The sequence below is a fragment of the Trachurus japonicus genome, chromosome 10 (assembly GCF_045865225.1).
Source record: "Trachurus japonicus isolate A0001 chromosome 10, Traja_1.0".
Lineage (NCBI taxonomy): Eukaryota > Metazoa > Chordata > Actinopteri > Carangiformes > Carangidae > Trachurus > Trachurus japonicus.
The window spans coordinates 27,366,590-27,391,429 of NC_140916.1; the positions used below are offsets into that span (position 1 = coordinate 27,366,590).

The 24,840-nt window shown below is 40.2% G+C and overlaps 1 protein-coding gene across 8 annotated transcripts in view; it reads right to left on the reverse strand.

Moving 5' to 3' along the window:
- The window catches only part of aff2 (AF4/FMR2 family, member 2), a 141,439-nt gene that overhangs the window by 18,504 nt on the left and 98,095 nt on the right, over positions 1-24,840 (reverse strand). For 5 of the 8 annotated variants that reach the window (XM_085788512.1, XM_085788517.1, XM_085788515.1 and 2 more), the window contains 6 exons: positions 18,797-18,834; positions 4,612-4,729; positions 3,655-3,760; positions 3,389-3,539; positions 3,009-3,224; positions 655-862 (listed from right to left, as the gene is read on the reverse strand). In XM_085788512.1, coding sequence (XP_085644638.1) covers positions 655-862; positions 3,009-3,224; positions 3,389-3,539; positions 3,655-3,760; positions 4,612-4,729; positions 18,797-18,834 — 837 coding nt within the window. The remainder of the gene's footprint in view (positions 1-654; positions 863-3,008; positions 3,225-3,388; positions 3,540-3,654; positions 3,761-4,611; positions 4,730-18,796; positions 18,835-24,840) is intronic. The other 3 variants (XM_085788513.1, XM_085788511.1, XM_085788516.1) reach the window with 1 other exon arrangement.

Genomic DNA, 24,840 nt, shown 5'->3' on the forward strand with positions numbered 1-24,840 from the left:
AATGTTTTTATATTTTACTGTTTTTCCATATATTATTGTTTTAAAAAAACCGAGTGAGCATTAAAAAAATGAATTACATATGAATGATTTTGGAGAAGTTTGGAGAGAGTTGTTGACAAGGTGGCAGAGTCAGACGTGTCAGCTCGTTACTACTGTGTACAAAATATTTAAGGAGTTACACCCTGCCATACCTTTCTTTCTTTCTTTCTTTCTTTCTTTCTTTCTTTCTTTCTTTCTTTCTTTCTTTCTTTCTTTCTTTCTTTCTTTCTTTCTTTCCACAACATTTAATCACAGGTGAAAATGACAAACGATGATCCAGCTCTCTTTCATTCCCTCTCTCTCACACATGTTCCATACTTCTATAAAACCAGTCAGTGTTGAGCCATAATAATCTTGTAATAGAACTGTTTTAATGCTCTGGAGTTTTATGACTTTTGACAAATCATCCAGAAACTGTATGATGAAATGATTATTACAGGATACATGAACAATGTGTTACATATGTGTAGGACTGCATTTACAGATGTGTTTAAGTGAAAAACCCTGCAGTGCTGGAGTCCTGCCCTGACTGCCTATGTGTAATCTCTCCCTCTATGAATTCATTCAGGTGTCTGAGAGATTGTCAGAAACAAACACACAGCTCCACAAACTAACCTGGTTTACACTGACAGCAGGTATTGGCATAGGGGTTTGCTGTAGCGCTGCTGGTGGAGTAACTGTGTTGTTGTTTGAGTTGGTAGCACTGCGAGGTTCTTTCCTGGGGGCTGTTTTCCCACTGGGGGGTTTGCTTCGCGGCCTTGTGGAGTTCTGGTGCTCTAGGGAGGGGGGAGGCAACAGGTCCTTCTCCCTCGCTGCAGGACTGCTGTGGGATAAAACACAGTAAGCTGAGGTATTACAATTCAAATTAGATTCACCCTTGAGCAAGGCACTGCCACTGTGGTGCGGGTTCACTCTGAAGACTCTTAGTCAAAGTTTGCTACGGTCAGCTGCGGGGGGCAAATGTGTGTTGAAATGAAAAAATATAAGACAGCATGAAATAATTGAAAACAGCATGTATTCAGCTGAACTTGTTTAGATGTGGTAAGTTAAAAACGAAAAGCGGGAAGGAAAGAAGTGATAGAGGAAGCAGAGAATTTTTTTTTTTAAAAGCTATGAAGTCTGTTTTTTTTTTCCTAATTAGCCTTGTGCCAAGCTGAGCAGCCAGTTTGGTATGGCTTGTAGTCAGTCTGAACATTTTTCACAACAGATGTGTTCAGTGGTAAGTTGCCAAAAAAGCTTGGTGATGCAGTGAGGCCTCTGAACACTAAGGCTGTGTTCATGCCAGCCTTGTTTAGTCCGGTTGAACCGAACCCTGAAGCATTTACCCCCTCGGTGCGGTTCGTTTGGGTCGGTGTGAACTCTGGCCTCAAACTTTGGCCTCGAACTCTGGTGCGGACCAAAGAACCGCTCTCTGGTCTGCCTCAGAGGGGTGGTCTCGGTCCGCTATCAAGTGAACTCTAGTGAGGTGTACAAAATTTTAAAAAGTTGTGGTATGTTCTTATTACTGTCGTCTTCTGTGATATGACTGTCTGATTGCAGAGCGTCTTAAGCTAAATGCATGTATTACATTATTTACTGCTGTTCATATGCGCAGCGCCTTAAAGTCTTGGACCGTTTGAGTTTGGCCTTTGTGAACGCAAACTGGACCAATTGAAAAATTGCAACAATGCATCATCCTTGCATTGGTTCGAATCAGATAACGGACCTTTAGGTGTGAACCCACCCTAAGTGACAACTCTGAGTAGTTTGGTGTGACTATGTTTCAACACTGATAATAACACAATAATAAACTACACAAACTAAGATGCTAAAATGGTTTTGTTCTCTTTAACAAAAGATTGTCATTGACTTTTATTGTCTTACTTTTCCACAGCGGTAGTTCTAAGTAAGTAAAAACTGTTAAAATTCAGTGACTAAGGAAAAGAACATTATGGCCAGATTCACACGTGGAAAAGAAAGACCTTTAATGGGTTTGCAGTGGCCATTGGAATAGTTTAATTCTATTCTAGAGGTAGATATCAAAAAGGGGGGTATTAATGACCTAATCTGCAACCTGTGGGGTTCCGCAGAGAACTATTCTGGGGCCAGTATTAGTATTTTCTTATTATATACTGATGATTAAAAAACTGCCCATTCATGTGATGTGTTTCTTTTGCAGATGATGCTACACTGATAATGTCACATTAATTTTAAAGCAGATTATACAGTATGCTGAGTGCCAAGCTGCAGAATATTGCAATGTGGCTCTGTAGCAATAAACCCTGTGCCCATTCAGGGAAAACGGATGCTATTTTTATTGGCTCCATCAACCTGAGAAAATAGACTGAACTTTTAATTAAGGCAGGTCAGGCAGAAATGGCAGCAATAACTACTTCATTATTTAAGTATGTATGTTAGATAATCAGCTTTTCACAGAGGCCATGGCACTGAAAGTACTTAAAGTATATGAAAATTGTTAGGTGGGGGAAGAGGGCTGACCATTTTACTTGAGACAAAGCAATGCATTTGCCTAGATTTGGGAAGATGAAATATCCTTAAAGATGAAAGAGAAAAAAAAGCATTACTACCATGCTTTCCAAAAAAAAAATCCCATGAACCTCTGCTGTATTTTGTGTTTCAGCCACCTAAGATGATGATCATGCTGCTACAGTATACTCAGCATCATTTGTGAGCCTGCTGATATTAGTGTCTTAGACTTGTTGACCAGTTTAGCCTGACTTTATCATGGCCTTTCAAACAAAATCCACAATGTAAATAAGCCTTAATTAATTAATTAACTTTATTAATGTTTATGTTTTACATTTTTGATTGAACTGAATGCTTTCAGCGTTTAACTGATCTTCATTACTATCCTACTGTCTATCTAACAATACAGAGATAATGAAGAAGCAAAGGAAATGATCACTGATAATTTTCTGTTGTATAATGGATACAACTATAAAGGAGATGTGACTTCATTCCTTTGTTACCTGTGCTGGTTTGCTCTGCTCCATGTCTGGTTTTGATTATCCTCCACACTGTTTGACCTCTCTGTCCGTCTGGGCTGCTTCTTCCCTATGGTGTTCCTCCGTGGGTTCGTGACCTCTGGCCCTGACAACAGGCCTGGCGACAGCCTCATCTTCGACCTCTGGCCCTCCCCTGAGGTCTTTTGGCTGAGCTTGGCCTTGGCCTTTTCTCTGCCTGGACTGTGGGGAGCAAGAAATAGTTTTTCTTTCATGTCTTTTCTGGATAGAGACACGTTTTAGTCAGTTGTTGCCGATAGAGTTTGTTCATTCATCTGTCAGCGAGCCGTAATTGATTTTAAGGATGTTATTTGAAAAGTTATTTTGGCAAATTATCAAACAAATACCAGAAGGCTCCCCTCGTCTCCTTGTGCTCCACTGCTGGTGCAGCTGGAACTGGGGTGCTATTGGATCCACAGGGTTTGGCCTTGGCAGCAGTACCCACTCCTGATGCTTCACTCCCTGGGGAGAAAGTCTCTGGACCCTGATTGATGGAGCCTGATCACCAGGAGATTATACCAGCATAAGTTTTTCTGATCAAACCAAAGTATGTTTATCTTTGTGACACAGTTACTGTCTGACAAACTGGCTATGATCCTCCATATCTACCTACCTGTGCCATGATGTTCTCGCTGTGGGGGAACTAGAGGTTTAGTTTGAGCTTGCACCTTGTTCAACCAGCTGTCCAGCTGCCACTTGTTGGTGGAGGGGGGCTCAGGCTAGAGTGGAGGAAAACAAGAAAAGAAGCAAATCTCTTAGTTTTCTCTTTCTTTCATTGTGTCTTTTTCTGAGTGTGTATGACTACAGAGTCTCTGAAACCAGGCAGCGAGAGGTTATTGAAATAATATGATAAACAAAACTACCAGTCAGTTTTCTGCAGGTGGATTTCTATGAGTTACCTTGACAGCATTTAATGTACAGACATTCACACTCAGTGGTGAAATGAACAGTAGCAAATTAGGGTGAATAAAAAAGGGGCATAATACTGTCTATCTTTTTACATTGGTAAACAAAATTGGACATATTGTTGAATTTTTTACTTCAATATCTGCTCCAAAATCCAACACTTCTGCCTTTCATAAAAAAGGCAACCAGCAAAAATTGTTGTTTATTGTCACCAAGTTAGGGTTATAAATATGCATGTGGCATAAAAATCCATAAATTGAAATTGATAATAATAAAACACAACTTTTTTCTGATATTGTGATTGGTATCTATCCTTGACGGCATCTAGCTTAAGTCACAATGGGCTACAGCACCAACTACAAGATGATGTGATGTAACACAAAAGCATACAAATTGACATCAACATTATGACATAATCATCAGAACTTTCTTTTTCCATTTATTTATAAATGAATGGAAAATAAGTTTTAATATGCTAGCTAATTTGACATTTGTTTGATAGTACCACAAAAATAAATTTGCTTGTTTCTGCACAAAATATAAATCATTACATTATGGTTATGCTATCCATTTTCGTACAATTCCTTATCATGTTATCCTCCATGTGCACACAGTTATAGGGAACACATTACAACACACTCACACAACACACTTGTCATCTCACCTCTGGAGTGTTTGTGCGGGAGGCCTGGTTATACTCGCTGTCACTGGAGCTGCTCTCTGATTCATCTGTGTCTGACTCCGAGCTGCTCTCTGATTCGCTGCTGCTCCCTGATGCTCCACTTTGAAAAAAAGAAAGAAAGAAAGAAAGACAGCAAGAAAGACAGCAAGAAAGATGGGAGGGAGGGATGAAAGACAGAGTAAGACAAAAAAAAGTCACAAAACCCTTCGTTTGACAAGGACAAATCATGGAATAGAAAATAGTTTCACCACATACTATAACTGAGGAGAGTACATGTGTGCCCTCTCTCTAAATCACTTTCCAGTATTTTAAACAAAGCACATTTGTGGCACTATCTCGTAGAACCACACAACAAACAACAAACAACAAACAAACAATTAACTGTGCAAATCCAGTCCACACAATCAATCATTATGCAGATGATGTTTTGCTTTATCTTCAAGACTTCAGAATTTAGGATGGTCGGTGGTTGACCTCTTCCAGAATAGACAAAGGACCCAGTCACTTAATTTATTTCACCCTGATGAGCATTGTCCTTCCTTTTACTATGGTACAATACAAAAACAACAGCTTTAATGGGGGAAAAAAATAACCAACTTTACAAATAAAGCTTACATATATTTCATGACAAATAGATGACGTCCTGTCATCTTTACTGACTAACCATGCCAGTTGGTCTCAGTAAGTGTCAGTGTATTTAAAGCACCTGCTGGGACACCTTTCCTTTATATTTTTACTTGGGCCTTTGGTGTAATGGATTGTAGCTCCTTACCTACTTGTAGTTTGGATGAGCTGACCTGTGAGTTAGCTGAAATATGTGTTTACCATTCCCATAAAGTGAGAGGTAGGGTACCAAACAAACAGCAGTCATCGATCTGTTTATGGTGTATGTTTGGTACAGGGCCAATTTAATACGAGTACAGAGTTGCACATCGAGTACAGTCTCGGTGCAGCTGCTGTTCTCCTGGTGCAAGCTTTGCAGTAATTTGTTTTGCTATATTTTGTGTAGCCTGAAGTTCTGCAAAGTCTGTTGGGCTTTCCCCTTTAACCTAATTTGAACCAAGTGTTTCTGTTCTGTTGATTTTGGTCTATGTTTGGAGTACTGACCTGAGAAAGAACCTATCCTGGGTAATATCCCTCCACTGCATCATATAGTTGTTAAATCTATCTACTTTTATAAAAAAGAATTGAATTACCAGCCCAACTATAACCACATGATACTGCAAACACAGATTTTTTACAGTAAAACCTATTTTTGTTTTTTGACAACACTGTATTTTAGTGGAGAACCTGTGTGCCTTCTCTCCACTCAGTTCACAACACTTCCTGCAGTTAAATTCCCCTGGTGGATGTTCCTGCCAATCTTCTCCATCCTTACACACATCCCTAGTTGGCACAACTTCACTCAGAAAATCCCCCTCTACACACTGGTCCACTGGAACAAACACCAACACATTAATCTCATTCATGGACATAATTCATACTAAAACATGTCATCGAGCTTGTACGTAAAAAAAAAAAAAAAAAAAAAAGAAGCTCTCTCCAAGTTTGTTTTCCTATTCAGTTGTATTTATGTCTTGTTTTACCACTTTAGAGAAAAGGATAACAAGTGGAGAAGCCAGTCACCTTGTTACTGATTCAATGAAAATGAGAAAGCGACTGACAGAAGATAATAAACTGCTATTAACGAACACATAAACACAGCCTTTTGAACCAGTTCAATTGTCTCATCCTCTCTGGTTGTTCGCTTGGCCTTCGGCTGGTGTTCTTCCATCCTGCGCAGCACTTTGAAATGGCCTCCTAAAGGCAACACAACTGCTCGTCCAACCTTAAGAACACACACAAACACGCTTGCACACAAAGAAATTGCAATTATGTGTAGCTCTCGTTTTGTGTGCCCGTGTGTGTGTGTGTGAGTGTGCACGTAATTTCAGTTCAAGGCTGCCATCACAGCAGGCACCAATCTGTGTGAGCAGTCAAGCAGCAAATCCATCAACTGTTCCTCAGGCAACACACACACACACACACTTACACACACATGCAGTGACAGATACTGTATGAATGCAGTCTCTGCCCTGTTTTTCTTCTTCTATCATTACTCATCTCTTGTCTTTGTCTCTCTGCTTCAGTTTCAATTAAATCCTCACCTCACTTTGCTCCATTAACATCACAGTTGAAACAATATTGGCAAAGTGACGAGTTAAACTCCCTGCGTGTTTGTGTTCCACTCTTTCTTACGCAGACCTTCCTCCATGCAAACACTGCCGGTTGTGTGTTTGGAAACATTAAAGCAGCTTCGGAAACTGCTTTGAGTAAATATAAAAAAGTTAGTTAGGCTCTGATTTTACTAAACAATGAAGGCAGCAACAGAGAATATTAAGAAGTTGTCTCCCTGAGTTTGGTTTTAATTGCTAGTTCTGGCTGGTAAATCTGCATTACAATAAAAAAAAGAAGGAAAGAAAGAAATGTTGTCAGTGATATGATTCCCATTAAATGACTTATCGCTCATTAAATTCAGCTTTCTCTCTAAGGAGAAGGATTTGAATTTCTTTCATCCGCATCATTTCTAAATAACCACTGTGTGGTGTCAGTTTTGTATCTACTGTTTGATGTCAGGGCTGTTGAAACATCTATTAGATAACCTTTATCCTGCCTTGGGGAACATATTGATGAGCCTCGGCTCATGTAAACAAAAGCTGGCAGTATATCACAGCAGGCAGAGCAAGAACATACAACAGGAGTGCCAAAGAGGGGGCTGTTCAAGCCCTGTGCTTCATGTTTACTTTTTTCTGCATTAATCTGGCCACATGGGGGCACTACAACTAATGCAAATGTTGAATTATCACTACATATGGCTAACCTTTAGCTGTTGCCTACATTCTTGCACATAGAGGTCAGAATTGACTTTTTTTTTTGGATATTCACTGCTTTTTAGCTTTGTATTTGGGCTCCACCTAATGCTGAGAGAAAAATATCTGCTTATTTAACAGATGAATGCTAATGCTGGTCGGTAACTTTGTTTGTGTGACATGTGTTGCTGGGCTGGTGGTGTTGAGTGTGGGTGGTTTATCAGAGCTTCTTTTGCCAACAACAAATGCCTGCTGCTGAAAACGATGAGCCTGGTTAGAGAGAAACGAAAGAGTAAAGCTGCGGGCTGTAAAGTAAAAGCATTCACATATGAAAATAGGATAAAGCCTGACGAAGTATGTGTTAAAAATCATTGAGATGTGATGTTTCTTGGATCAGGATTGACAGACATTGTTTCAGATTTTTCACAGTGAACAGCCTGTTCATGCATAGACTCCTGCAGGACTATGGCAGAGATGCCAGACAGATGGTGATAGCAGAGATATCTTGGACTTCTGTCTATGTCTGTTTTTTTTATGTCCCTTATTGCCTTTAAAGAATCTTTTGATGTGTAAGTCCAGTGAGTCAGCAGCAGCTCGCTGCTGGAGAGAAGACTCATTACTATTCCTGCTTCAAATCCTACTGACCAGACTCTGCCACGACTACAGCATAGAACATTATTTATTCTTGTACAAAACAGGCAGCTTTTTGAATGGACAGTTGGATTCTGAAGTTTGTGCCATTGTTGAGAAACACAGACAATCCCATCCCTTATTCTTATGCGCATTCATCTGCACATTAAAAAAACCTGTGTGAAAATACCACAAATTTATTTCCCAAAACTAAATCCTGCACCAAAAGTGTAACTGCTGTTTCAGAGTAGCAGAACCGACTCCTGAATACAATAACGAGTCTGGAAATAATGAAATCATCCTTTTAAACTGTCAAAGTTTTTGACTCCCCTCAGGTTGTTATAACCTCCAAAGATTCAAAAGAAAATTACAGAGGACATGACCTCAAAGGCAGTGACAGAAACTCAGTACATATTCGTCAGGCAGAAGAAACAAAAAAGTAGCTGTTATTTTTTTTTCCTGGAGAATCATGATTATCTGGGATAAATCCAGATTGATTGGGAGTGTTGGAGGTGAAGCCGGTCCAGCCAGTTTATCACAGATATGGCCCAACTGCTTGTTAATGTGGCACATTTGGTGAGTTCTCTCATCCAGTGCACCTTATTGTTTGATGAGTTCCTACATTTTAACTCAGAAAAACAAATTACTTCCCCTGGTGGGCTAGCCCACATTGGTGATGAAACACTGGCAAGAAATCAAAGCGAGAAATAACATCAACTAAGTGTCTGCTCTGTACAAGTGTGCTGTTCTCTCTCGTCATTACTGCTGGAAATGCTGGATGAGATCTTTTGGTTTTTTGGTTGAGCTGAGCCATAAACAAACCCTGAGCCCAGAGCCTGAGGCAGTGCAAAGGCAAATAACTGATTTAACACAGCTGCATTAATATTATTTGTTGTCTATTATTGTATGTTTACAAAATGAAATGTCTTTTTTATTCCTCGAGAGAAAGTCCAATGGGTTGTACATAATAGACAAAATGATTCAGAGGAACATTTAACAAATTTGATGGCAGTCTTTTTATGGCGTTTCATATCTTCCCTTCATTTACCAAAAGATAAAATTGACTGGAAGCGTAAGACACAAGCCCATATTTCCCACAGTGATATGTTTGTATTTTGTTTAAATAGCGCTGTCTGAAGTTAAAGGAAAGCTTTAGAGTGTCTTTTCTTCTCAATGGGATTTTCAGTTGAGTGCTCTCTAGCCTATTTTATTCTGGCAACATAAACAGTATGTGCTGAAGGAGCAAGATGAAAGGAGATGAGAATGCGTGTGAAAGCATTACATCCGGCTCACTTTCCTCTTTTTTTTTCTCCGTAGGAATGAGCGACCAACCGTTGAATGTAATTTTATGGCGTAGTCAGAGCCAAATTCAAATGCTGGTGCAGACTAACAGACGAGCTTTTTGGCTGGACTGAAACAGCAGGGCCACCCTATAATCGTGAATGTCCCTGACTGACTGACTGACTGAGTGATGGTACTTGTACCAGTGTGCAGCAGTGTGCCGAGCCAGTCTATTGAGCAGCACTGGTTTCCCAGCTGCTTGGGAACTACAGGGAAGCAGTACACTATACTGGAGACAATCTCATCTTCGGTGTTGGAGTCAGGTGTCTTTTTGTTCTTTTTTAGTTGTTATTAAATCAAATACAAATCTTTTGCTTGCTAAGCAGACAGAGCCCCCATTCTAATTTCTGTGTCTGTCTGTGTCAGTGTTGCATATAAGTAACACAGATAAGGCTTACAAAATAGCCTTTGTCAGATCTTCAAGCTCCAGCAGGAGCTTTGTTGTCTGTCTGTTTATTTGTGTGATAGCATCACAAGCACGGCAGGGGAAATGAAAGCCTTACAAGCCTGACAAAATGATCTGTTGGTTCGATGTGTCCGGTGGGCCTCACAAGATCCACACGACGACACCCACATACTGACACACCGCAGCGACGCTATAGTAGTGTTCATGGTTGGAGCCATCAACAAGGTCAAGTGGAGAATTGGCTAAAAGCAAATAATGCCTTTCACATTACATAAGAGAGATATCTTTATCTGTGGTGTTGACACAGATAAGTTTAACAATCTTATCAGTAAAATGTCTCAGCTCTGGATGCTGAACGATTTTTTAGGGCTCGTTGTCATAGAGGAACAATAATAACAACTGAGTTGGAAAGCTGCTTGTATTAGGTAGCAACTAATGTAATTTATTGTCATTATTTAATTTATTGTTATAATAGCTTGAAGCAGTTTGGAGCTTGAAACACAAAACTGCTCAAGATAAGCTGTACAACTACAAGCTAAGCTTCTGCTACAAGTCTCTCTCCCTGCATATCAAATACAACAGAGAAATTTGTCCCACTATTATAGCCTCATGGCTATAGTGGGACATCAGGGGAGAAAGGGGAGATAGACCGACTACTACTCTATGAGAGGATATTACTGACCGTGTTCACATACAGTATGTACATATATCCAGCCATTGACATAAAATCATTAATCAACTATTGTTATCACCAAATGAAAAAAACAAAACTTGTGGGCTGAAAGAGAGCTAGAGTGAAAGTAGGGGATGGAACAGCAATGTGAGGTCACAAACTCATAGCAAATCAAGTAATATTGTACATACAAAGTGTCATAAAAAAACAACAAAAGCCATTTGGGCCTCTAGTGTCAAAGGCTAATCCAAGGCTATTTAATTCACATACCTGGTAATTATTCATTCATTCATTCATTCATTCATTCATTCATTCATTCATTCATTCATTCATTCATTCAAAAAGCAGAAGCACAGATTACCAAATGTTCTTTTTGTCAATTAACCAAACAACAAATCTCATCATTTTTCAGATTGGTTTGGAAATCTCCAAAAGTCACCAACCTCACAACCACGGCAGAAAGGTCGCCTTCAGTGATTAGAATTAGCTGAGGTGATGCCGAGCAGACAGCCAGCAGACTGTGACAGCAGCCACCTGTCACTCAAGGCGGCCACGCCCCCACTTATGCATAATTATTCAAATATTCACGAGGACGTCCAAAGAGTTTGTACAGTTTTGTTGGGAGTTGAGATGTTAAATGTTGGAGTTAATTTTCCTAGCAGTCTGTCTCTGCTTTCCTGCAGGTTCTCTTATAAACCCTCCAGGGTCCATGTGCGGTGCAGTGTATAGCTCGGTTCGGACTGCGTCAACATTAATTGACTGACAGGAATTGAATGTAAGGAGGGCAATCAACATCGACAGACAATAGACAGTTGCAGTTTTTTTTCTCCTCTCAGTCACTTCTGCTGGAAAACTGAATTGATCAGCGCCTAAAGACAATGGAGCGTGCTGGCTCTGAGCCAGACAGGCTGCAGCTCAGATTAACCACAGCCAGCAGAGACGAGCTGGAGCGGTGTGACGCAGGAGGAAGTTGCTGAAAAACAGGTAAATAGAGATTCTTAAAATAGCTGAAGGACCGAGTGAAAATGTGAAGAATTCTAATGGTATTATGGCACGGTGAAGTGCAGCGTGGAGGCCATCTGGGCTCAGTTCATCTGTCATCTTATCATCTGCCTTCAGCTCACTGGTTCTGCCCTCCACTTGGCAGGGCTTCCCGCTGCACAGCTGGCTTTACAATCTCTCTCTGTCTGTCTCTCCATCAGTCACATGTGTGTACACTGCAGCTTGTGTGTGTGTGTGTGTGTGTGTGTGTGTATGTGTGTGTGTGTGTGTGTATGTGTGCGTGCCTGAAGGCATATTTGCATGCATGGTTGTTTATCAGACTTTGGGTATGTGAAACTAAGACTGGATTTATGAATTCATTGCAGTTTCTTCACTGCAGTCTACCAGACATATAAAGATATTTGACCCCCTGACCAGGCACCACGAGCAGACACCATTCATACATCTACCCAGAACAATGAATGCAATGCATGTATATTTATGTGTAGAGGTGTGTGTGTGTGTTGTTACAGAAGGCTATAAGAATGGCATTACACCACAGTCTAAATCACTGTGGATTGTAGATTTTATTTAAAACTTTTATTTTGAAGGGTACAATTGAACACCAAATAATTATGTTGTCTTCTTTTTCTATTTTTTCTATTAAAGGGACAACGAGGAGTTTTGGAAAAGCGAAGCGTTTCACACTACATTTATGAGCCTCCGCGCGCACCGTAAAATTCTTTGACCGGCGCAAGACGGACTCATGTTTTCATTCATCAATAATTAAAGTCAGAGGTTCAAAGACGTTCAGTTACCGTCGTAGTTCCGACCATAAACGGCCATTCAGCTGCGTTATTCTCATTAAGGAAACGCTGGTCGGCTCGACCAGCATCTCCGCCACCACTAATAGTAACAAAATAACGATAGAGACAGAACGATATATTTATCGAAAATGGGCCCATTAACAAGTGTGGGTAGCGGAGATTCATCCACATTAACGTGAGACTTTTTTATAACCGAATAGAAACTCCTCATTGTCCCTTTAATAGAATATTAAATATTATTAAAGGAGCAAATATATTTTCATGCAGAACCTATATTATTCCTATATTATAAAAAAATACTACTAATAATAGCCTATAAAGACAACATCTAATGTATCAGAAAAAAAAAACATATTGAGGGGGTAGAGTATCACAGACGCTTACACTGCAGTGATCATGGGTTCAGATCCGCCCTGCAGCCCTTTTCTGCATGTCATTCCTTGTCTCTCTCGCCTCTCTGTCTCTCTGTGCACTGTAATAATTAACATGACCTAAACATAAGTTAAAAAGAAAAAAATATATCATTTGAGTTGGATTTTCATGTGTCGGAAATGATAACATTTCTAGAAACTTCAAGTATGAAAAATAAAACCTTCTCACTTTTCAAAGCTCAGTTGCTTCACTGCTTCTGTGTGTGTGTTTGCCTGAGGCAGTACTGTGAGGAAGGCTATAATAGGTTTCCATTCCTACATATGTAGTGTAATGCTCCCTGGGAGCAGCAGGAGTGACGACGTTTGAAGGAGAGCTTCACATTTAAATTCATGTTACATTCGATGCACCGTGACATTGATCATGACACTGTTTAACCTGTCTGCGTTTTTAACCTGCTGACACATTTGTGGTATTGATCAGAAATGTGAACACATTCATCTCTGATGACTTACACTGCAGGACAAGTGAAGTGAGGCTGCAGATTCCTCTTTCAGCTGTTTTTTTTTTTTTACTGTGGATTGATAAATAACTGATACACAAGTGCACTGTAAACTTGATTGTTATTGTCCTAACAAGTAAAAATGTACATTTGACCAATTTTACCCATAAACCCTTGGTGTTTTAAGGCTTATACATCTACTAGGAAAAAGGCAGAGACAGCATATTCAGGGATCACTGGCCACAAACTAAACTGCACAACTAAACACCCCAAAATAATAAAAAAGGAAATGTCAAAATATGCTTCCAGCAGGTGTAAGTTTAAACGCTGAGTCATGCCAGCTGTTACCGGCAAAATGTCAGAGTAAAACACAACTTTATCTGAAACTTTTGCATCAAGCTAAGCTTTGGTGGCGGTGAACGTCACAGTGACGACCTTTGAGTCCATCACAGAGGAAGACCTCATTAGCAGTGATGCACCTTCCAGTTTTATTGACCCCTCTCTGCTGGAGAACAACAGTTTGCACTCATGAGACAAGAGTCAATGGCTCAAATCACCTCATGAATAAAATCCACTACAGTACATAACTAGCTAGCATGCTAGGTGACTTAATTAACCTGCTGGTTAATTAACTGGCATGATTACAAATGAACAGTTAGTGAGCCGGTTAGCTGCTGACGGCTAACGGCTGCTGACTCACTATGTCATGCCTCCTGCCGACTCGTCAGTGCTTCTCAGTGATGTTCTCATGGCTGCGAATGATTTGAGTCTGGACTTTCTCTGGACGTCTCAACTCCACTGTCTGTTTCAAATTTGGCACGAATGTTCGTTTGGACTCAAGGATGAACTGACTTGATTTTGGTGGTCAGAGCGGCGTGCAAGGGCTAAAGGTCAAACTGACTTCATGTTCTTGTCAATGCAACATGTCTGAAACTCACAGAGGTGATGGATTTGTCTCTGTGGACTGGATTTCATCCTCGTGTTATTTTTATTCTCAAAGATTCAGACAAACATCGTCACATCTGTTGCATATGTGTAGAGGACAGCTATACTGTATATACCTAATTGGACAGCTGTGCTTTGTTGGACACATCTGCAGGAATTCGTTCAAGGGGAAAATTTTATGTAAGGATTATCTTCACAGTATATTTCATCCTTAAGACTACATTTTAAATTAAACAGTTCCACTCTCATTATTTTCCGATATAATTTCATTACTGTAGACGTGGGGTAAGAGACATGGATACATTTTTATTGGGAAATCTTTGTTGTTGTATTGGACATACTAGGTCTTGCATCGACCACAAGCCAATGAAGTTCTCATAAAGACATGCAGAGTTATGGATCCAAAATGGATGAATTGATAGGAAAGAGAGACTAAATGATCCTCCTCAGAGAGATGTACCACAAAACAATGGGTCAAATGGTCAGCTCCAGAGGATCAACAAATGGAAAAACCAGGCAGTGAAAGAGAAATCAGTTTTCTCTATTTTGTAACAATAAGTCTCAATATACAGTTCGTCTTTGATTGTGATTACCACTGAGGGGGGAATCCTAAAATCTCTTTTTCAAGCATGAATACACACACAAACTAAAGTCTCCCCCTCCTCCTCTCCCTTTATCGACAACACAATCCTAGATTACAAGCCCCAACTGGCATTTATCTATTACAGTTGATTTCATATTTTATAGTCATGGTGGAAGACTGGTGTGTGACTTTATTAGGCAAACTTTACATTGAACAATCCAGAGGGTCTATAGAAAAGCACTCTCTTCTTTAAGTTGAAATAAAATTAAAAGACAGACCCTCAATTGTGCACAAGCCCCCCTGGGAATAAGTACATTCACATGTTGCTTTCTGCCATCACTGCTTTTTGTCGTTGCTTTGCACTTAGCAATAAATTTAAATTAAATTTAGAAATGATTTTTTCTGCCACGTGCCTCAAGAAACCTTTTCTCTGACTACATCTGCACACTTTTATTTCTATGAGCCAAGTTTAAGCAACTGAATCAAAAGCAGCGGTTTGCTTGCTCAGTGGTGTGATGGTGTTTGAGGAAGTTCCTTAACTGGAAACGACAGCTGGAGCCACTAATACTGAAACAGTGAAACAGGGAGACTGACAGCTGCCATCTTGATCTGAGTGTCTGCAAGTCATAAACATGGGAATGTGGGAGTGGGAGTATCTGCTCTCCAACATGATGTGAACTCTGCAGAGATCTCAAAACTTACAAAACAGTCCAACTCCTTCTGGTTTTTCTGTTCTTTTCCTTCTTTTCTTTTTTTAAACTCTCTACCTGTCTGTTTTCCCTCTCGTCTCTGTGTTGATGAACTGGAGTCACTGAGCCTCAGGACGAGCACAACTTTTTCACTGAAACCTTTTCAACTCACAGTCATGTGTTCACCTGAAATGTGCTGCCCAGGGCAACGTTGTGTCTATTTCAATCCACTTGCATCTTTCTTCCCCTTTGACATTTTTTATATAATCATGGCACTTTGAGTTCACTCTGAACATGTTTAGGGTCCCACAGAGTTCAGCAACACAAGAAAACAAATATACTAAGTGGAATTAGGAGGTGAGTTCTCCTCCTTAGACTCATTATAAATTTAATCTAACACCAACTAAACTAGATTCTCCTGCTGTACTTCAAATATTCTGTTGAGCTTCCTGCTGGTGCACACAGCACAGGACCCACTGCATCAGCAGCCTGTTTTCATTATTGATCATAAACACAAGCACATTCATCTAATAATACTATGATTACCAGCTCCACTATAACTACACGTATTTTGTTTGATAGGGCCATAAAATACTTAGAATTAAAAGACAAATCCATAAAACTACAGACAGTTTTTCTCACCATCATCTATATTATAAAGGACACAATGAAGAAAATACAGGGAAGAAGATAGATTAAAGATTTTTAAAATTTCAGAATGACAATATAAAACAAAGTGGTCTAATACACACTGCGATGGGATGGATAGGGTAGGTGGTTGTATATATGTGTGTGTGTGTGTGTGTGTGTATGTGTGTGTGGCTGTAGAATAACGATTTGTATGTGGGTGAGGTTGTCAGTGCAAGGATTAAAAAAAATAATAACGTGTGTCTCTATGGAGTGTGGGAGCGTGTGTGTGTGTGTGTGTGTGTGTGTGTGTGTGTGTGTGTTGCTTTCCATGGGGGATATAGCCAGTGGATCGCTCACAGCATCTCCAGTCCCAGTGTCCCCATAGATGTGTGTGTGTGTGTGTGTGTGTGTGGTGTTCTGTAGATTGGGCTGCAGAGTGAATGGGCTCATTAGCGGTAGCAGAGTAACACATGGCCTGGGGCACACACAGACGCACGGCACACTCTCTCTCTCTCTCTCTCTCTCTCTCTCTGTCTGTCTTTGTCTCACGCACACACACATACACACAGACGCGCACACACACAGTCACACTCCAGACTTGCATGCTAATGCCCTCAGTCTGTGAACACAAGCCTCATTTATAAAAGATTCTTATATTCTTATGCACCAGTCTGAGCTTAACAACACATTCCAAGCAAAAAAAAATGAACTTATGAAAAATTGATCTCAGTGCCAAAATCAGCTGTTTACATGAATTCCCTCCAATGTTCTGTGATGTTACAAATGCATCTAACATTTCCTCTAATGATTAATTAGGTGACACATTCCCCCAAGATGTTAACACTTAACAAGAGGACAATAATGTGTAGCTCACACGGCACAAAGTGATAAATGGGAAAATGTTTAATATTATGGAAATGGGCTGGATCACCTCTAGAAAAGACTGGGACGAGACGAGAGCAGATATTATTGACAGATGTTCATCTAATGTGATCTGTCTATTAGATTTACATTAGTGCAGAATCATATATTACAGCGGCAGCAGGAGGAGATCATACCTGGTGCCATAATTAGATGAAACTACATGATGAAAAACCAAACATGCACTCCTCCAGTGGACTCGCCAGTGATGGTTAAAACATCTGTGCAAATATTTTTCATGCATGCCCTCAGCCTGAAATCTGCACTGATATGAGATATTACAATAGTGGGTATGACATTGTCCTTCATATCTTTAAGATCGAAATCAGTTACTTCTTGGGGTTGCTTTATTTTTCAGACTGACAGCGCTGTACAGGAATGATTGACAGAGCAGCGGAGCGACGACGCTCTGCTCCCCTCATCAATTCTTCAGTGTTATTTCTGCTCTGTCACTGACCACCAGATGCTGCTTTGTTGCTGAATCCATTTCAATTATGTCTCAAGGGAGTTGACCAGCTGAACAAATGTACATGTCACTTGTTAATATGTCAGAGGGAACAAATGTCATATACACACATATGCACTCACTGCTGACCAGTTCAATTTCATGAAAGAATCCTAACTGTGTGTTTATAGCTGATATAGTAAAATGTGTTAAATACACACATGCAGCTGAAGTAGCTTCAAATGATAGATCTCAAGCACCTAAATTACAATTATGTATATGACATTACCATAGCCTGAGTTAATGAACAACTACACATTAGGAAATGGTTGACATATCTCAAAGTAAGTGAAATTACAACCCAGTCATTTCAGAGCCAGAGCAAAGCTTTTGATTTCAACAACATAACAACTTTATGTTCACCATATGCTCGCTGCTTTTGAGCGAACGTCAAATGTTAAATCTGATTGAGACATACCTTTAGTAAAAACAGGCCTGGGGAAATCTTACACACTGATATTGGATCATGTTGTATGCACTGTACAGTAAGTATACATGAGGATACACTGATCAGATCACAGAGCTAAGCCCACTTTAATGAATCCTGTACATATGCAGTATATGTATGTGTGCACAAACACAAACATAATGTACACATAACCGCCACCAATTTTAATGTTGTGGCCAATGTGTGTGTGTGTGTGTGGTCCATCCTTTGAACCAGGTGAGCGTAATAGAAGTGTTTAGATTTACACATCAACATACTAACAGTGAGTGTGGAGGACATCTGCTGCCTAGTTGTCAGAGTTGAGTGTGCAGGTGAGTCACTGAGATTATCATGTGGGCACCTGCCATCACAGATGTTTCAGAACATCAGAATGACGACAGAAACCGTGTTGGTAACGACCTCACTACTTCCAAAGAGAAGATCTAATCTCTACTGAAATACTTCACCTTAGCCGCTTGGTGTTTTAGGTTCAAGGGAAAAAAAGAAGAAAAAAAAGCATCTATACACCTCCACTGAGGTTTATGTCACCGCCTGTTGACTCTGATGGTCTACACTCTTAGCGATGTGTTTGACCTTAACACTGCTTTCAACAGCAGCCACAGAAAAAAAGAGCAGGGTCTCACTCACCCTTGACCACAGCTGCCTCTCAACATTTATTCATGGCTTGTTCAACTGATATTTAACCAATGTCTGAATGCACGTTACACCTAGATCTCACTTCCATTTCTTGAAGCCACAGCAACATGTTAAAAAGCAGATCTAACCAGCTGGTATATGCAAAGTGGGTCCATCTTTTCTCCACAACAGAAATGCAATTGAAATAAAGGAAACAATCAAAGGTTACACAGAGTTGAGCTGTTTGTCTTACCTGAGGGCTGTGCCTCTTGCTTTGGGTTTGTCAGACACCTGTCAACACACACACACAAGGAAACCACGAGTTATATGAATGTATTCAGTTTAAATTTAGAGCACAGTTTACTTATTGCTCAAATGCCAATAAAGAATGAAAAACATGGGTAAGTTTCTGCTGTATACAGGTTGTACACAAGTGAACTGCAGCACAAACAGATTCACAATGAACATCTGAGAGACAGCATGTGCTTCTTTGCCGACAGATTAATTTCATGTTATATGACAAATGTGAGACGATTGAATTGTTTGGCAACACTGTAGTGACACTGACAGACTGTGAGAATGATGAACACAGACCTACTTGTGAAGACAAGTGACACTTTAATGGTTTAATTCAACAAATTAAAACGTTTGCAGCATTGAACATGCTGAAAAAGTATTATATTATATTATACTATGTTATGTTTTGTTGTGTGATGTTATGTTATGTTATGTTCCACAGATTGTCAACATGTTTATTTCTGCTGTTAAGTTGGACATTTTAAGATTAGAGTCTATGGGGAGTGACTTGTTTTTATAGTCGGCCTCATGTGGCCATTTGAGGAACTGCACTTTCTGCGTTAGCTTCATTTTTCAGCCCCGGAGGTTTCCTCTTGATTTCTATTCATACTTTCCCCCCTTTCAGTGAAAGACTGGGGTGATTAAGTTTGTCAGCGAAGCCTTTCCTCCCTCCCTCCTTCTCCCCTCTCATCCTCTTTTCCTCCCTCCGTCAACTCCGAGTCAATTTTGTACATGACTACATCAATTAGAATAACAAAACAAAAACAGTAAACTCAATTTCTGCAAATATCAGCCATTAATTCATCTTCAGGCACTGAATCCCAACAATTAAAATGCATTACAGAAACAAAAGCGGGACCTTTCTTCGCCTCTGGTTTGTTGTTTGTCTCCGTCTCTCTCTCTCTCTCTAGGAATAAGGTGATTAACTGGACCAGTGAAGTTTCTGATAGATCGATGCGTAGCTGCAGGCTAGAACAACAAATCTCCTCAGATCTTTGGCTTTGGGAGACATGCTGGGCTCATGGAGAGGATCTATGTGTGAATATATTTAGCTGGCTGGTGGCTTTACTTGGATTTAAATAAAGAACAACCCAACCAGTATTTATTCACACAATCTCCCCCGTTGCAACACAGCTGTGAGGGTAGTTCCTGACAAAGAGGACAAGCTGCTTCACTGAAAGCAGGACAATTCACACCTTACAGCTTTGGAGACGTAAGGAGCTGTATATGATTTATGTTCATTTGTAAAATCTCCATATCCTCTTTCTGCCTCTTCCTCATGTGGGTGCGAGACATGGACGTGTTTCACATCGGGCCTGGTGATGCAGTTTGAACAAGGCTTTAAACGCCCCCGCATCATCTCCAACTGTGGCTGAACAATGAATTCCTTGCCCGTCTATACAGTGTCGCTTTAGTTTGCATGCGAGACTTTATGAAGCATTTCAAACACCTGAACATTGGGTTCAAAATCCTGGATTTCTGATGCAACTCTTGCACAGAGCTTGCACCGCTTGAAATGTAGCAGCCACTGGATTTTCACTAGTGCAAAACAAAGACACAGTATATCTCGAATTTTAGCATCTTTGCATCGGCTGTCAGGTGGATTTAACACAGCTGGTTCACTGCAGACTTTTATACTCCCACTGGCATCTCACCGCATCCACAGATGATATTAGTCTTTCAAAGCGAAGGCATGACCCTAATTTTTTTTTTCTAGAGCAAAACGATACATCATCAATGATCAATCACATACTGACATACAGTACTAGACAAATCCACACTATTTTTCTTTGCCGCATGTCATCCAAGATGTGGGATTTCTCTATTTACTCACCTGCCTTTAAGCACATGTAGTCACTTTCACCCCTTCCATTTACTCTGTGACCCTTTGACCTATTGATCAGCGCTTCTCTATACCTCAAACACTTGTGTTTGCTTTAGTTTGTGCTGACCGTCGAGTTTGCTCTCACCATCTGTTACAAGTTATCTCTTTCAAGGTCGATTAGTAGCCTCTGCACTCGGCTTTTTTTCCAGGATACAATCTGCTGCACTTCTGCAGTCGGCTGTAAACAGCCACACAGCGCTCTGTCAGAAACACAGACTGTATTTAAACAGGTCAGACGCTGTGCTCTCAACATGCACCCAACGGTTTAAATAAAGGCTGAATGAATGAATGAAGAAATCTACAAATGAATAAATAATCTGATTACATCCCAGGGGACACAATGAGTTAAGAGCAGGTCTGTCATTGCCTCAACAATGACCTAACTGATTGTGATTTTACAGACAATAAAGTCAACAGGCTGGAAAATACAAAAGCAAAAACATCAGCTGAATTATTCAGTTTTGAGTTTCTTTAATTAAAGCTGTGTCTTATGCAGCGTTCTGACCTTTGTCCCTATGTCCTCGTCTTTGCTGCAAACATCCACACCTTCTTCGCTTTTTCACTTTTTCCTTATTTATAAAATATCGGTGCCACTGCACATTTAAACCACACCAAACTGTGATTTGAGGTCACTTGTTAACTATATGCTTCAGATACTCAGTGGCGAAGTTGCCATTGAAATGGTGAAAAAAAACCCCCAACAGAAAACAAACTTAAAAACCAAGAAACATTTTTAGCCAATGAGGATGTTTTCAGTTATGACCATGAAGACTTTCCTGAACTTAGACTCCATATTTGAAACATTGTGTGGTTCTGTTTCTGTCAGCACCAGCCATCCAGCATATTTACATCCTGTAATTAACTGAGTGTTCAGTGGTTTTCATTGTCCTGCTCAGGATTTAGATTACCTTCAAATACATGGGACTCACAGGAAAGAGTGTGTGCATGTAATCTAACATCTCTGTTTCTACTTGTATCTCATTAACATCAGCCCCACTGTTTACTCCTCACACTCATTACTCTGAATCATCAGCTGCTGCTAATGCAAATCAAACATTTCCTACTGATGCTGCTTCACATTACAAGTGCTGCGCTGGTGAAACACACACTGTTTTGGACCTGAATTGTTTGGATCTATGATTACTTGCTTGCTTCGTGTCTTCTTCGAGGCCTTTTCATGGCACATAGCTGTGTTTTTGTTTGTTTCTTTGTTTTTGTTCGGGTTCTAAATCTACTAAAGACAATTGAGAAAGAAAGATTTATTTGGATTAGGATTCATTTCCTGTGACGATGTGAGCACCTATTATGACTGATTCTTTTGCCCCTAAGTCATCTGAGTAAAACCTGGAACAATGTTTCACAGGCCACAGATCTTCCAAATATTCTGACACTAAAGCCACAGAGAAAGTGGGAGAAAATATATATTTTTTTTGAGACCAACATTTGTCTGTCAACACAATCTCACTAGATATGACAACACACAACTCTTCTTTCTGTTGTTCCATGAACTGGTCACAGTGGTCACAGGCTTAAACGTTAAAACAGAAAAAAGGGTATCTTTTCTAAACTATACCACTATTGATATTGTTTTTAGTACCTTTTTGGAGAAAAAAATGACATTATTAAATTGATATGATTTGGTAGTGGGGTGATCAGCTAGCAGGTGAAAAAACAGTTGCAAAAATAGGCCAACATTTGACAAGAACAAGCAATAGTCTATTAATTCCTGTTAAAGACCACACAACAAGGGGGTGGCTGAGTTGTTAGAGCACATCCCATGTTGGCATTGCCTGAAGCAGTGATCATTTTTCTGACTCACGACCGAGACAATCTTTACTGCATATCATTCCCTCAGTGTCTCTCATTGCTTTCCTGTGTGTCTTCACTGTCCTATCAAATGAAATGGCCCCAAAAAATTACTTTAAAAAAAGACTCCCAAACATACACAGCATCAGATTGTAAGAACAGGAGCAAAGCATCCACCTTTTAAAGGATGCAGACAGGAAAGAAATCAATTATTAACATTAACTGTTGTACTCCTACTGTCCCATTTCATAGATGACCATGCCCACTTGGGAGACAGGACGACGCCACCAACTGTTGAACAGCATGAACAGTAGGAATATGTATCACATGTGTTTTCTTGTGTATAACCATGAGACACAAACAAAATATAATATGGACCCCCTTGAAAATGAGATGGCACATCTCAAGGGGCTATCCTGTAAAATAAAGTCAAATAAAACAGGCACCTGCCCTTAGAAACACTATGGTCATAACTCCACAGGGAGCCTTTAACTACAGACTTGAGCTAAAACTGAGCTCCTGTGGCATATACCCAGGTTTAATGGTTAATGTTAAATAAACAGTACATGTGCTGCATGTATGGAAACACCTCAGAAAGCCTTCAAAAATATTTTTGTAGCTATAGCTGACGGTGCCAAAGAGTGCAGTAGACGACCATGTTCCCTCAGCGTGCTGGACATTTTTACCAGCCGCAACTGTACTTTTATATAAAGACAGAGCTTTTAAGCTTGACTTTGCTCTGACCAAGGTGATCTGTCATCACGGGCGCGCAGAGAGAAGAGAGAGAAACACAGCGAGATAGAGAGACAAAGGACGGTCCTGCAGCGGTAATTGGGTTGCTGTTTTTCTGTCAGTTTCTAAAGTCATTAGGAACATCTCTCTCTTTCTTACTATCACTCGTTTCCTCTCCTCTTTTCTCCTCTCTCCTCCATCCCTCCTTCCTCTGCTCTGTCTTTCAATTCCCTCCTCTCCTCCATCTCTTTGCTCTGTGCCAAAAACATATTCATCATACTCTTCTGCTGCCTGTGCTGCCCTCACAGCACTGTGCCACAGCATACTAATGACACAGTGTGTCTGAGTGAGTGTGTGTGTGTGTGTGTGTGTTGGAGAGAAAGAGAGACTGTCAGCATGTGTTTATTTATGTGTTTGCTGGCGTAAATGCTCGCGAGTGTAGGTCTGCATGGATACACTGGATATGCTTGTATGAGTGTGTATGGGTGCATGCGTGCAATACACACACACACATCTGTGTATTTGATTGTGTGCGAGTGTGTGTTGTGTTTTACTTCAGGCTATAAAAGCCAGATAATACACCATGCACTCATTTGCTATAAGCCTGTTAACAGCATGCACAGAAAAATGCCACTGAATTCATCCTCTCTCTCTCTCTTCCTCTCTCTCTCTCTCTCTCTCGCTTGCTCTTCTTGTTTTCTTTTCATCTTCCTTGTGTGCATTATCAGTCCGTCTCGTCGGTCTTTGTCTTTGTCTTTCCCTCTTTGTCCCACTAACTTATTCACTTCTTTTCTGTCTTTCTCACTTTCCTCTCTGTTTATTCTAATCACAATCCATCTCCGTCTCACACAGTCATCCAAAATGAAAGAGATGGACGACAAGATAAAAATACAGAGAGAGAGAGACTTAGAAGAATATAGTCCAACATTTGGGGAAACACACTTCTTGAGACACACACACACACACACTTTCCACAGAAGACAGAGTGAAATAAAAAAAATATATAAAAAAACACGTATTTTCCAAGTTCTCCTCCTGTGTGCCTGTCTCCATTGTATGGTTATCTTTTAGCAAATGCCAAATGGAAGTAAAAAAAATATTTTTCACTCTCTCCATTTTCTCTTTCAGTGAAATGTTAAAATATTTTTTGATGACTCATTTTAAACACAAGGGCTTATACACAATGTCCCCAGTCAGATCCAACCCCATCACACTGTATAGCTAATGTGGCTCATCGCAGAGCAGAGTCGCAGTATCTTGGACTTCAGTTGTTTTAAGGCTGACTCTGTGATCTGATGACTTACTGACATATTATGATTTTGTTGGGGGTGAACCGCAGCTTAGTGTAGCGACTGGGCCACCTACCAAAGTCTTGTTGTCACAGTGAGGCTGCCAGGTTTGGTAACAACGTGCCTGTTCAGAGATCAAACCTGTGGTCACCCACTGCACGTGTATAAGTTACAGTTTTTTAACTTTGGCAGTCGGTTCAGTTGGTTTATGATTTCACTGAAGTGGCTGCAGAGACAGGTTGTAAACAAGCCGCACATTAGCCAAATTAATGTTTTATTTAAGATCAA